Source organism: Elephas maximus, chromosome 4 (assembly GCF_024166365.1).
Source record: "Elephas maximus indicus isolate mEleMax1 chromosome 4, mEleMax1 primary haplotype, whole genome shotgun sequence".
Classification (NCBI taxonomy): domain Eukaryota; kingdom Metazoa; phylum Chordata; class Mammalia; order Proboscidea; family Elephantidae; genus Elephas; species Elephas maximus.
This window is the reverse complement of record NC_064822.1, coordinates 19,847,569-19,862,628: the sequence shown is the minus strand read 5'-3', so window position 1 is coordinate 19,862,628 and position 15,060 is coordinate 19,847,569. Positions and strand designations below refer to the sequence as shown.

Below are 15,060 nucleotides of genomic sequence, written 5' to 3'. Positions count from 1 at the left end.
TGTACTTCAGCAGGGAGGACTAAGAGGCCCATTTCTAGAAAACTCAGCTCTTCTGTGAGACAGCTGGCGCTAGAGGATAAGGTTCAGGTTTCCCTCCTACTTCCTCCAAAGATACATTCAGTACTCACAACTGAAGAAGCCAATGGGTGTCTCCAATTGAGGACTCCCAGGCCAGATTTTGTCATACCGATTAATCCAAGAGGAGTTACAGCATTCTCAAAATCAAGTCAATTTTCACTGCCGTTTAATATATCTAAACGTCCACAACAAATTCAGGAAGAAGGGTAGCATGTCATCCTCCCCAAAGTGAGGATCATATATTCCAGATACAAGGCCTTTAACTAAGGCTCTGTTTTAAATCATGTTAAAACTACCAACCAAATACCTCAATATAATCCAAGTAGATGGAAAAAAAAAATTAAGTGCCAATAAAGAATGGTCAAGTAAACTGTGATCTATCGAAATCAAGGATTAAAAATTATAACAGTGAAGTAACATGAAGAATACAAAACTATATGTACATTACAATTCAAACTATTTTAAAATTCTACATAATGACAAAGACTAGAATGGAAGAAGCGATGTGCTGACATATCCGGTTGTCCCTCCGTATCTGAGGCGGTTTGGTTCCAGGAATCCTGGTGGGTGCCAAAATGCGCAGGCACTCAAGTCCCGTATATTAAATGATGTAGTATTTGCAAACAACCTACGCACACCCTTCCGTATACTTTAAATCATTTCTAGATTACTTATAATACCTAATACAATGTAAATGCCATGTAAATAGTTATTATATTGTATTGTTTAGGGAATAATAACAAGAAAAAAAAAGTCTCTTTTTTTCCCAAATATTTTTGATCCAAGAGCGGTTGCATCTGCACATGCGGAACCCACAAACATGGAAGGCTGACTGTAAATGTTTTACAGTATTTTATAATCTTAATGCTACATTATTTCTCTGATAAATAAAATGGGGAGAAAATGACTCTGATAAATAAAATGGGGAGAAAATGACATGACTAACCAGATAATTCAGTTAAAAACAAAACCAACTGTGTATATGGATAAAGACGTAAGGAATCCCTCTCTCTGATGCTAACGGAATTGGTTTTGGCCCGGCCTATAAAACACAGAAGAGTGACCATTGAGTCTTTTAATTTGGACACAGGAAGTTTTCCCACCTGATATTTAAGAACACAATTTAAAACCAGCAATCCAGAAGAAAAAAGTTCTCTTCATCCCACTGTCCAGCACAGAATCCCTCCATACCTCACTGTGTTGCAGTCTGCTGACTTAGCACCTATTTAACTTTGGTGAAAAACTATCTCACTATCTTAGCATTTTCCTGCTTTATTTGTCTCAAGGGCTTATTAAAATGAATACCCCAATTGGATATTAAAAGAAGAAAGAAGTATAACATGTGCATGTTCAAAAGAACATGAATACTCCTGGCACGCTGACTCCTATACTTACTCCCCACTGCTGGGATTCCCAGTTAGTCTCCTCTTTAAGAGCCCTACTTATCAAGATCAAACGAATGCAATTACTTCTTTTGAGATGTGACATGTTTTTGACCTTGTTAGCAGAAAAGAACAGGACATGGTGACCACAGTAGCTAACCTTTGTATCGTACAGAAAAAAGTTATAAAAGAAGGAAAATTAAAGTTGCCAACCCTGAAAGTAAAGGTGTACACAGAATGGGAAAGTGGAGCGTGAGTGCACCAACTCAATAAAAAAGTGGCCAGACACAGACCACACTATCCAAAAGGTGCCTTCCACACCGCCTGTGTTGAAACTGCCCCTATTTCCAGGATGAATACTGATGCTCAAAAGTCAAGTAACTACAACCAGGAGTTTGCTTTTTTTAAGAGGCCTGTTTAATTATGAAAACAACTACAAATGATCTTTTATATTATCATACTAATTTGAACTGGGAAGTTAGTGAATATTATATGACATCGAAACTAAGATTATCCAATACATTCTCCTTGCGATTCAGAAGGATACTATAACTCATCCCACAAAACACGGCTTAAAAAAAAATCAGTTCCAAAAAAAGAAGCAACACATCTGAAAAAAAAGCTAGGAGGTGGAAAGCAAAAAGTGACTTGGTACCATCCAACAACTTGTACTCTCAAAACCATAGCGTGTGGCCCACATGAAGTTCAGATCTAAGCCATGACTGCAGCACTGCAAATATCTTACTCCCATTTGAAACAAGCTTAAAGATCTGTGCCTTGAGAGAAAAGTGTGTGTGAGAGACAGAGAAAGAGAGAGAATATGTTTACTTTCCTAGCTTCCTTGCTGAATTTGACATCTATAGTTATTTCTTGAGAAAGAACATTTAAATTCAACTGTTTTCATAACTCTTAATATCCAGTTCCATGCATTTCCAAATCCCACACACATCAATGATGCCATTTTGGGAACAGGTGGTTTTTTTTTTAAACACAGGTAACAATGTTTTAAATATTTCATGCCAAGAACTCCATTTCGCTCACCATAATACTTACAGTCGTTTGTGACAATTTTCAGATGAACATAACAAGGTAAACAAATTCCAGGCCTGACTCCTGGTAGAGCTTAACCAGCATGGCAGCCATTATTTTCCTGATTCTATTGACCCTTTCTCTTCCTCCACTCCCAATTACAACAAATTACCAACACGACTCTGGAAGAAAGCATTTTTTCACACATTTGTTTTTCAGAGTGAACTATTAACTTTCAATGAAGAGAACTGTCATGGATTGAATTATGTCCCCGCAAAAAATGTGTGTATTAACTTGGCTGGGCCATGATTCCCTGTATTGTGTGGTAGTCCTCCATTTTGTGATTGTAATCTTATGTTAAAGAGGATTAGGGTAGGATTGTAACACCCTTACCAGGTTACATCCCTGATCCAATGTAAAGGGAGTTTCCCTGGGGTGTGGCCTGTACCACCTTTTATCTTTCAAGAGATGAGAGGGAAGCAAGGAGAGTTGGGAACTTCATACCAACAAGAAAGCAGCCCTGGGAGCAGAGCCTGCCCTTTGGACCTGAAGTTCCTGCGCTGAGAAGGAAGGGAAGACTAATGACAAGGACCTTCCTCCAGAGCCGACAGAGAAAAAGCCGTTCCCCTGGAGGTGATGACCTGAATTTGGGCTTGTAGCCTACCAGACTGTGAGAGAATAAATTTCTCTTTGTTAAAGCCATCCACTTGTGGCATTTCTGTTACAGCAGCACTAGATGACTAAAAATGTACACATTTGGGAATCTGGGGATAAGACTTATAGGTGAATTTAGAGAGACACCTGGGTCTCCTGTTACAGAGGTTCAAGGATGATCGCAGGTGTAAGCTCTGGCAGAGGTGTCATGTGTCTGCCTCACTGTATAATAACAGGGACCTCCAAGAAGAAAGAAGAGGCTGGGGATGGGGCAAGTGACAGAGATTGAGCTCTACAACTAAGTTTAAGAAGCCCTGGTGGTTCAGTGGTTAAAAGTGCTTGGCTGCCAACCTAAAGGACAGCAGTTCAAACCCACCAGCTGCTCTGTGGGAGAAGGATGCGGTAGTCTGCTTCTGTAAGATTACAGCCTTGGAAACCCTCCGGGGCAGTTCTACTCTGTCCCTCAGGGTCACTATGAGTCAGATCGGCAACAGGTTTGGTTTTAGGGTTTTCTAGCTAAGTTTATGTTATCTTATGTCAGATAACTGAAGATACCACACCCAAGATCTACATTCTTCCGACTGGCTTTCTCTAAGATTTTACTCTTCTGTGGCAGGAATATATGCAAGCTGCATGAGAACTGCTCATCACCACTAAAAACAAAACAAATGCTTACTGGATCCTTAACCAACATAGAGAACTGACATCTAAGTGAGTTTTCACCTCCTTCCTCAAGCAATGTTCACACTTACTGAGAGAACGGTAAATTGGATTGGACTGCGGAACTACTGTAACAGTTCAAGCAATCTGGTATATCAATTAGCAGGGCCGAGCACCAACTTAGCAACTCGCATAAACAGAAGTTGGGAAGTTAGTAGGCATACGACATACTAACAACTAAAAAGCCACGGGGTGCAGATTTTTAAAAAGACTCTCTTTTGCAAAAACCAAACAATTTCCACCAACTTTTTTTTTTTTTATGGATGGCGCCGAAAGGCCTGGGAAGACAGGCCTGGCCATCTGCTTCCAAAAGGTCACAGCCTTGAAAACCCTATGCAGCAGTTCTACTCTGCACACATAGGGTGCCATGAGTCCAAATCGACTCAACGGCAACTAGCAACAACATATCACAAGGCAGCTTTCCTAAGTTCTAGAAAAATAAGAATCAACCTCTCCTGAAAAAGTGGGAAAGAGGTCCTGACACAGCTTCACGTCCAGTGTTTGCGGTGTGTACACAGCCCAGGAAACAAGTGACACAAGTAAGAATCTCCAGATTAGTTAACAGAAACTTATTTCTGAACTTCAATCAACAGCTGAATTTGTTTTTTAATAAGCCCTGAGTTTCTCTTTATTGGGGAGGTTTCTGTTTCCTCTGATTGCTTAGTGTTTCCATTTCAAGTGTTTCTTTAAATCGAATGTTTATTCATATATTGACAAAATTATTTTTAGGACCTTTTAAAGCCTAAAGGAAAAAGTGCACAATTCCAAAAGGCAAGAATATACGTAAGAAAAGAAAAGAAAATATAGTCCGTAAAGGAGACCCCTCTCCTCCACTGGCATTCTCAAGCCAGCCAGTTCACGGCATGGTTCCCTGTCTGTCTCACATTCAGTCCTGAGGATCGGAGCAGACTGGCCCCACACCAGCCAATTTATCCAGACGTGTGGATTTGAACCTCTTCATACCCACAGGAGGGACTGCCAGCCACATCTCCCCACAGAGAGCACTTGTATCTTGCTGACAATGTTGCTGCATTGTGTGAGAGAAGCCTTGCTTTCCCCAAAGAGAGGGAAGCCGGGAGCAGCAACAGATAGTGGCAAGAAACAAGGCAGCATCAAACAAAAGAAGAAAGTAAGCATCTGAGTTCTGCTGCCAAGAAATTAACCTGCAACCCTTTACCAAACAGTCACCAAACAAAATAAAGGCAACATTTTGTATAGAACAGCACCTGACAGATAATGCACATCAAAACTGGACCAGTGCCTAAAAACTTTGATTATATACAATCCATTAAAGGCTGGCAGCCTATATAAGAAGTCTGGGAGAATATTCCACCTTTTTTTTAATCTATGTTATATGCTTAAAATGAAATACGTTTCCACCCTCCTCTGTGGGAACTGGGTCCTGGAAATTCTACGTATTTCCAAAATATTCTGATATTTTAATAAAATTATGAAAACCAAGTTAGAGAATTCTCTCCACATGAATCTTGATTGAAGATACAATGTGAAAGTGATACATTCTCATAATTCAGCATTAAAAGCTGTCTTATGCTGGTGGGAATGTAAAATGGTACAACCACTTTGGAAATCTATCTGGCGTTATCTTAAACAGTTAGAAATAGAACTACCATACAACCCAGAAATCCCACTCCTCGGAATATACCCTAGAGAAATAAGAGCCTTCACACAAACAGATATATGCACACCCATGTTTACTGCAGCTCTGTTTACAATAGCAAAAAGTTGGAAGCAACCAAGGTGTCCATCAACGGACGAATGGGTAAATAAATTGTGGTATATTCACACAATGGAATACTATGCATCGATAAAGAACAGTGACGAAGCTGTGAAACATTTCATAACATGGAGGAACCTGGAAGGCATTATGCTGAGCGAAATTAGTCAGAGGCAAAAGGACAAATATTGTATAAGACCACTGTTATAAGATCTTGAGAAATAGTATAAACTGAGAAGAACACATACTTTTGTGGTTACGAGGGGGGAGGGAAGGAGGGTGGGAGAGGGTTTTTTACTGATTAATTAGTAGATAAGAACTGCTTTAGGTGAAGGGAAAGACAACACTCAATACATGGAAGGTCAGCTCAACTGGACTAGACCAAAAGCAAAGAAGTTTCCGGGATAAAATGAATGCTGCAAAGGTCAGCGGAGCAAGGGCGGGGGTCTGGGGAACATGGTTTAAGGGGACTTCTAAGTCAATTGGCAAAATAATTCTATTATGAAAACATTCTGCATCCCACTTTGAAACGTGGCATCTGGGGTCTTAAATGCTAACAAGCGGCCATCTAAGATGCATCAATTGGTCTCAACCCACCTGGAGCAAAGGAGAATGAAGAACACCAAGGTCACATGACAACTAAGAGCCCAAGAGACAGAAAGGGCCACATGAACCAGAGACCTACATTATCCTGAGACCAGAAGAACTAGTTGGTGCCCGGCCACAACCGATGACTGCCCTGACAGGGAGCACAACAGAGAACCCCTGGGGGAGCAGGAGATCGGTGGGATCACCCCAAATTCTCATAAAAAGACCATACTTAATTTTCTGACTGAGACTAGAGGAATCCCGGCGGTCATGGTCCCCAAACCTTCTGTTGGCACAGGACAGGAACCAACCCCGAAGACAACTCATCAGACATGAAAGGGACTGGACAGTGGGTAGGTGAGAGAAGCTGATGAAGAGTGAGCTAATTATATCAAGTGGTCACTTGAGACTGTGTTGGCATCTCCTGTCTGGAGGGGGGATGGGAGGATAGAGAGAGTTGGAAGCTGGCAACATTGTCACGAAAGGAGAGACTGGAAGGGCTGACTCATTAAGGGCAGAGCAAGTGGGAGTACGGAGTTAAGATGTATATAAACTTATATGTGACAGTCTGACTTGATTTGTAAACGTTCACTTGAAGCTCAATAAAAGTTAATTAAAAAAAAAAAGTTGTCTTCACTTCTCACTCTGAAAATGGGTATGATGGACGATCTTTTAAGCTCCACAATGTAAGGACACAGATTTCTGATCCTTCCATTCTCTGGTTTCTGTTAAGCAATACTGAAAACAAGCTGATTCACCTAATTTAAACCAGTAAAACTATTCTAGATGTTCACGAGAAATAAAATTCCAAACAACCTTAAAGAACAACTCCATAAATTTAACATGGACAGTGACACTTCATAATAAACTCAAAGATGACACACTAATGAATGGGGCAGCAGGAGGTGGGGTAGGCAGAGATGGAGTGGCTGAGGCTGAACATAACAACCCAATAACCCTTTAATTTTTTTATTCTTAAATTTTTAGGTCAAGACTTAGCAAGGTTTATGTGGAGAGAAAAATAAGATGTTTCCTATAGGCAAACACATACACCTCACCTCTGTGTAGTCATTCAGTAAGAGACTCATTAAACCCTTTTAAAACATCTTCACAGACACAGAGTGGGAATTAGGTTGAGCACACCTTAGTCTAAATTGGTTCTGCCACCCTCTGGGCAATCTTTTGAAGCTGTCAGCAAGAACGTATCACTCAACCTCCACCAGCACTGTTAACCGAGTGTCATCTAAGTGAATGTTTATACTGCGACTACCTTCCACGGACTGTGGGGAGAATCACCAGTGTGCAAGTTTCCAAGCATCATCCCACAATTTGAGAAGCAAGTATGAACCGATTTCCAGACTGACAGGGAAACATGGACCCTGCAAATAGGATGCAATCCTGTTGGGTCCTTAAGTGTTCAAGCTTTGCTACACAGACGGGTATTTACACTTAACATCGGTATAATGCAGATATAACAAAAGTGCTTGTTTGAGATAATGCATGCGTAACGGGGCCTGTAAATGATACAACAGTGGTGTGGAAGAGAAAACAGAGCTAACGAGGACTAGTAAATGAGGAAGAAAATATATTTGAACAGTGACAAAATAGAAAGAACTAGGGCAAAGGTTTTCCAATACTTTATTCTTTCAAACAATCTATCCACACTACACACTATCTACCAGTTTAGCTTTTAAACATTGTTCCCGGTTAATACTACCCACTATTTCCTACCTTTAGGTCTTTTTAGGTACTAGCAATGCCTTAGTCATCTTCAACTAATCAGAATAGTGACGGCTAAGCACACAAAGTCCAGGAAAAATTCTCTTTCTCCTTCTTCTTGACTGTTTAAAATACATTACAGAATTACAAATTTGAAATAAAAAAATAGTCCATGGATGTTTGAAAAGGCAGTTAAACAACATCACACCTCCCACGTTTATTCCTTTCTTCGCCTGAAAGTGTTAAAAAGGAAAATATAAAGTCAACATCAGCTCCTCCCTGCTGATGAAAACTGGCACGAATGAATTTACTTTCTGGCTGAGGGCCCTCACAAAACCGTTACAAAAAAAAAAAAAAAGTTCACCAGGCTGAACTACTCCAAATATAAATCCAAGACAAGCCAGCCAATCCCCATCCCCCACCACATTATATTAATGGCCTTTCCAGGGTGAACGCGTGAATTACTAAATATAAACATTTAACATTTGGGAACTTTATTTATTTTTTTTTTTAAGACATAGCAGAACCCAAACTAAAACTTAAGACAGTTGCGCACACGATCGCCACCATTAAGGGCAAATTTTAAAAACCGTATATAACACCCCATGACAGTACTTTAGCAAATGTCACAAATTCTAAATACGACTCGATGAGAGCAAGGCATAAAACCCGGCCTGGGGGAGGAGGTTTTATGATTTTACTCTATTCCTTATATTACAACACACACGAACAATAGTAGTGCTATATTCCCCTATGACAGAACTGTTTGGAAGGCAGGAAGCCCTGAAACATCAGAAGGACTCACATTCTGAAGTCTAATCACAAGTTTTACGTTAACAGAAGGCAAGCCGGCATTATCGAGCCGTTTCCCTGATTCAGAAAATCTTCAAAACAATTTAGTGTCTGTAATGCACAGACCGGCACTGAGACAGCAGCCGGCCTTCACATCATGGCACGGTACACATTCCCTTAAGTCTTCGCCCTAGGCCGGGCAGCGGTGCCTGCGAGCCCAGCCCTAAAGGTTTCTCCATCTTCCATAATAAAGCCTAGCGCCCCACGGAGCCCAGGCTGCTGGCGAAGCCGCTCCTCGCTCCGCGCCAGCGCCGAGGCGGCGGCAGCGGCCAGAGGAATTGCAGAACTAAAACAAAAAACAGACCCCGGAAGGGGGGAGGCGGCAGAGGCCCCCCCACCGCACCCGAAACTGGAAATGCACCTCACCTCCCCCCCCACCCAGGCCCGAGGTCGGCGGAGACGGGGTGCAGCGGCCCCGTCGGCCCCGGAGGGGACCGGGTGTCGGAACCTCGAGCCCCACGCGCGCTGACATGCCCACGCCGCGCACGGCCCGCGCAGCCGACAACCGCAGGGTCGCAAATCCACCCGACACCCGGAGCACCCGCGCACAGCCCTGCGCGCCAACCGCCCCCGGGGGGACCCTGCCCTGCCCCCTCCCAGGAGAATGACACTTTCCAGCAACCGCTGTCCCCGCACAGCGCACCGGCTCGGGCGCTCCGAGGGCGCGGGGACCGGGGCCGCGAGGGGAGGTGCCATTTTTCCAGGAAAATGGGGAGAAGTAGGAAAAAGGGGTAGGGGTCGCTTGTTACCTTCCGATAGTTCCAGCTCCAGCTCGGCCAAGCGGGCTCTCACCTCCAGAGGCAAAGACATGCCTTCCAGGCTGCGGTCCGCCATGCTCGCCTAGCAGCTTTCCACCCCCACCCCGCTCGCTCCCTCTTTCTCTTTGTTTGCGAGAGAATTTTTGTAATGCAGTCAGTGCCTGCGCCGCTTCAGAGGTGCGCGGAGGAGGAGGACGGCGCGAGCGGCGGGGCGAGCGGGCACGGAGGCTGGGATGGTGTGGAGGAGGCGGAGGAGGAGGAAATGCAGGGATTTGTTCTTCTCCTCGCCCCCCTCCCCTCCTCCCTCGGCGCTTCCTTCAGTGGAGCCCCGCCATGGCGGCCTCGCTCGCCGGCTCTGCGCCGCGCTAGACGCAGGCCGCCTGGGGGCCCCGGACCACCGCCCCGCCCGGCCTGACCCACGCGCGCCGCCGGCTCGGGGACTCGCGCGGCCGCCGCCTGCTCGGTGGGGCTCGGGGCTCCTCGCGCTGCGGCGGCCGCGCCGGCGGCGGTGACCGCTGCTGCTGCTCGGGCTGCCGCCCCTGCCACGGCGAGAGCCGCTGTCACGCTCACGTGACGGGGTGTGTGGGCGCGAGTGTGCGTGTGTGCCTGCCTGCGCGTGTGCGCGCGCCCCAGTGTGAGGCAGCCGAGTGTGCGGTGTGATTTGGGCGTGCGTCCGCATCTGGGTGCAGCGGCGCGCGCGCTCCCTAGGGGGTGCGCGAGAGCCCGCGGCGGCCTGGCGGGCGGCGCCGCCGGAGGCAGCCGGGGTCAACCTCCCGCGCCGGCCTTGCACACCCGCGGGCTGGGGCGGGGAGCCGCGCTGCTGCTCGCTGGCTGCGGGTATCCGGGGGGACTGGCTCTCCCCCGTCCCCATCCAGGCAGTGGCATCCTGCCCATCCCCCCACCCGCCCCTTTTCCCCCAGGCATAACGTAAAAAATACTTTCTGAATCCCCAGCTTAACTTGCCTGTTAAAATGTACAGCTTTTCTGTGTGTTCGAGGGCTGCATTTTTTTTTTTAAGTGAATACCTTTAAGGGGGAAAGAAAAGGGAAGCATGAGCTTGTGCAAAGAGTACTAGGTTGAAAGTTTCTAATTCTAGATCTAGAACTGAATAAGCGGCTGACCTCAGACTAATGGTTCTTTTGCCTGGGCTTCAGTTTCCCCATTGGTGAAGGGGGTGGGAAGAGACGTTGGACCACCTAATTTCTAAATCCCATTTCAGCCATGAAAGTCTCTCTCATGCACGATGCTAAGTATGCAGCCCTTACTAAGACTGGGATGGTGCCTGTCGTTCTCAGTAGGTCTTCTCCTCCACCTCCCTAACCAAAATGGCTCCACCGTTCTGTCCTAATTCCTTTCCCCTTCTGTTACTGTGTGTTCTGTCCCCTTGTTGGACGATCGATTCCCATAGCATCAACTGTCACCTCAGCATAGGTGATTGCCCAATCTACATTTCTAGTCCTGATCTTCTGGGGAGGTCTCACATTTTTAGCTGGCCACCAAATGTCCTAATCTTGATGTTGCCTTGTCAATATATACTCCACAAACCCAAAAACTAAGAAAGTTCCTTCTCCAGATTTTAGTAACTACTTCTAATAGCTTCCACCATTTTCTTAGTTATCCAGGCTGGAAAGGGCCACCACTGACTTCTCTATCTTCTCATATTACCTGTTTTCCAATCCTCTCAAATCCCTCCCCACAAAAAAAGTCTTGCTCATTCCTTACATCGTTTTCATTCCTATAACCGCTATCCCTAGTTCAGCCAGTACCTCAATTCTGGAACATTTTACAGTCTTCTAGCTGGCTCCTGACCACCATCAATTAGACACTGATGTTGGCGTTGTCTCCTTGAAGCACAGTTGCATTAACTCCCCAGTTCTAAAAAGGCAATAGTTCTGCATCGTAGGAGTACAAGTCCAAATTTCTTAACCTACAACTAGGGACCCTCCACCAACTGGCTCCAACCTTCATTTCTAACCTTATCACCTGCAAGTGCATTTGTGAGGTAGAAGAACCAACCTCCTGTTCCTGGAGGCCTGCTGGGCTAACCTTCAACACCTTTGTTGGTGGTGTTTCTTCATCCTGGAGCAGTTACTCTGCTTCTGTCCACACTCTCCCACAGCCATCCCTAATATCAATCAGGTAGTCCCTTCCAGTCAAGATAAATCTCTCTCTCCTCCCTCAGTGTGCTTCTACCATTTATTGCTCTTATCATATCTGACCTTTTGTTTATTTAAATCTTCCTCTTTAGCCTGAGTATAACCTCCTTGAAGACAAAAACTAAGCCTTATTTATCTCTGTACTTCACATCAATTTGACAGTAGTGACAACTTAGATAGTTGCCCACATTTCTCTTACATATTGTTGTTAGCTGACCTTGAGTTGGCTTCCAACTCATGGTGGCCCATGCACCATGGACCAAAACATTGCCTAGTCCTGTGCCATTGGCTGTGGATCAGAACATTGTGATCCATAGGATTTTCATGGACTGTTTTTGCCAGTCCTTTCTTCCTAGTTAATCTTTTTCTGAAAGCTCAGATTCACCTTAGTCTGGAAGCTCTGTTGAAACCTGTTCAGTGTCATAGCAGTACACGAGCCCCCACTGACATATGGGTGGCAACTGTGTGTGAGGTGCGTTGGCCGGGAATTGAACTCAGGTCTCCGCATGGAAGGCACATATTGAACCACCACTGCCCCCTTCTTCTTAAGTAAATCCATCTTATTGAGCGGGGAATTGTGAGGGAAGTAGGCAACTGACAACGATGAACTTGAAAGAGATGGATCCTAAAAACTGCTGCTGCTTTCTGTTGATATGCAGTGTGCTAGAATCTGGTATGTGTCAGCTTTGCCCTCAGCCCGAGTCTACATTCAAATCCAATGGATGCTGGCTGTCACAAGTATTGTGGGCCCACCACCATCTCTCCTTTTCCAAATATTACCTTATGACAAACAGACCACTGGTTTCAGAGAACTCTAGAGATTATCTAGTCCAGTTCCTTCCTTTTATAGATGAAGGAGCTGAGACAAATAAAATGCAACAGAGCCAGGATCCAAATTCAAGTCTCCAAAGCAAAGCTCCAGGTTCATTTCTTTACAGCAAAGAGACGTTACACTTTCCAAATAATAACTGGTATCAAGTCAATTTACTGCAGGACCATGTCAAAATAAAAATATATATTCCTTTTTTAATAGCTGGATGGGTCTTGATCATTTAAGCATGGTGCTGTAACTGATGATGGTTTCAAAGAAGACTTCTCTTTTGCATTTAACACATGAATCTGTATTTCCATTTTGAGTTGAAGGTTCTTCGTTTCAGCAAGCCTTTGTATAACTACAAAATTCATATAGGGAGGGTAGAGAACTATTGCCTTTAGACCGGCATTTCCAATTGCCTGGTATATATCTTTTCCTGGAAATCCTACCATTTCCTCAAAACCCATTACAATTAAAATTAAACTCATCTTACCTACCAATCCTTGATCTCTATTCATTGTTCATTATTTCTGACAATAGTCTGCCTTTCTCCTACTTATCCATGCTTTCAGACATCCAAGTTACCAAGTTTCAGTAATTTCAATCCACAGCATTTCTACATCTCTCTCCTCCTCTCCAGTCCCACTGCTACTGCCTTCATTCAGGCCTTCCAAGCCCCAGCCCAGCTTTTTTCCCTTCAGATCCCTCCCCTACCACTGCTGCCAGATCACTCTTCACAAAGCACCATTCTGATTAGTTAGCAGTCCACTTGCTCTAAAATCTACAATGACTTCTCCGCCTATGAACTAAGAGCTTCTTAGTTTGGCATTGAAGATGTCACAGGCCTGAAACAACACTATCTTTCCTACTTCCTATTCCACTGCTCTCATTCTCAATCGTGTCCCCGTAAAATATGTGTTGAAATCCTAAAATCCTAACCCTTGTACCTGTAAATATGAACCTGTTTGGAAACAGAAGTTTTCTTTTGTTATGTCATGGATTGAATTATGTCCCCCCAAAAATGTGTGTATCAGTTTGACTGGGCCATGATTCCCAGTATTGTGTGGTTGTCCTCCATTTTGTGATTGTAATTTCATGTTAAGGAGGATTAGGGTGGAATTGTAACACCCTTACTAAATTCACATCCATGATCCAATGTAAAGGGAGTTTCCCTGGCCTGTGGCCTGCACCACCTTTTATCTCTCAACAGATAAAAAAGAAAGGGAAGCAAACAGAGAGTGGGGGACCTCATACCTCCAAGAAAGCAGCACTGGGAGCAGAGTGTGTCCTTTGGACCTGGGTTCCCTGCCCCAAGAAGCTCATAGTCCAGAGGGGAGATTAATGAGAAGGCCGACAGAGAAAGCTGACACCCTGAATTTGGACTTTTAGCCTACTTAACTGTGAAGAAGTAAATTTCTCTTTGTTAAAGCCATCCACTTGTGGTACTTCTGTTATAGCAGCACTAGATGACTAAGACAGAGGCCATACCAAAGTAGGGTGGGTCCTAAACCAAATCACTTCTGAGTTATAAGAACAGCAGAAGAGACACAGACACACACGGGGTAGGATGCCACAAGAAGACCGACACACACAGCAGATGCATCTACAAACCCAGGAACGTCAAGGTTTGCTGGCTACTAGAAGCTAAAAAGGGAGCCCTGGTGGCACAATGCTTAAGAGCTAGGTTGCTAACCAAAAGGTCAGCAGTTCTAATCTACCAGCCACTCCTTGGAAACCCTGTGGGGGCAGTTCTACTCTGTCCTATAGGGTGGCTATGAATCAGAATCAACGGCAATGGGTATAGGAGCTAAAATAAAGGAGAAAGGACCTCCCTACAGCCATGCCCTGAATTCAGACTTTTAGCCCCCTGAACTTTGAGAAAGAAATTTGTGTTCTTGAAAGTCACCAACTTATAGTATTTTTTTTGTTACAGCAGCACCAAGAGCATCTCCACTTTCTTGTATCCATGTTTTTGCTGACACGTTCACTGTTCTTGTCATCTCCCTCCTCCTTTATCCCCCCAGCTCCAGGCAGAGCCACAACTCAAATTTTACCCATTCAAGACCCAGGTCAAGCGCTACTTCTTCCATGAAATTTTCCCTGATCTCCTGGTTAGAAAGATTCTCTCCCATCTCTGTAATTGCATACCTCTTTATCTGTACTTACCTGTCCTACCTGGGATTATTAATTTCTATGTGAGCCTTATCTGGCAACTGGTTTATCAGTAACTCTTCCACTGTGTTGAATGACACAATAAACAACATATTGTTTCTCAAAGTACAGTCCAGCATTAGAAAAAGGGAACTAAGACTCTTCCGCTTCATCTCATTGTGCTTCATTCATAACCAGCCTCAAGGAATGTCTGACTTAGTGAGAATTCTGCTAGAGTTGTGTGGGTTTATACGTGGAAAAACTTGGTTCAAATATAGGTTAAGGAGGGCATAATGATGCCCTAATAGGCATGTATTAGAATTAATTGAATAGGCTCTAGAGCTATTTGCCAAGGCCCTAAAATTTAGAGTTACGTCTTTGATCTATCATTAGTTATCTTCAAAACACCACTGTAAAAATGTGT

The 15,060-nt window shown here is 44.3% G+C and overlaps 1 protein-coding gene across 2 annotated transcripts in view; it reads right to left on the bottom strand.

Annotated features, from left to right (window-relative positions):
- Window positions 1-10,186, bottom strand: part of DIP2C (disco interacting protein 2 homolog C) — a 655,995-nt gene extending 645,809 nt beyond the window's left edge. For both annotated transcript variants that reach the window (XM_049881664.1, XM_049881665.1), the window contains exon 1: window positions 9,507-10,186. In XM_049881664.1, coding sequence (XP_049737621.1) covers window positions 9,507-9,591 — 85 coding nt within the window. In that variant the 5' untranslated portion in view covers window positions 9,592-10,186. The remainder of the gene's footprint in view (window positions 1-9,506) is intronic.
- Between the last annotated feature and the right edge of the window lie 4,874 nt (window positions 10,187-15,060).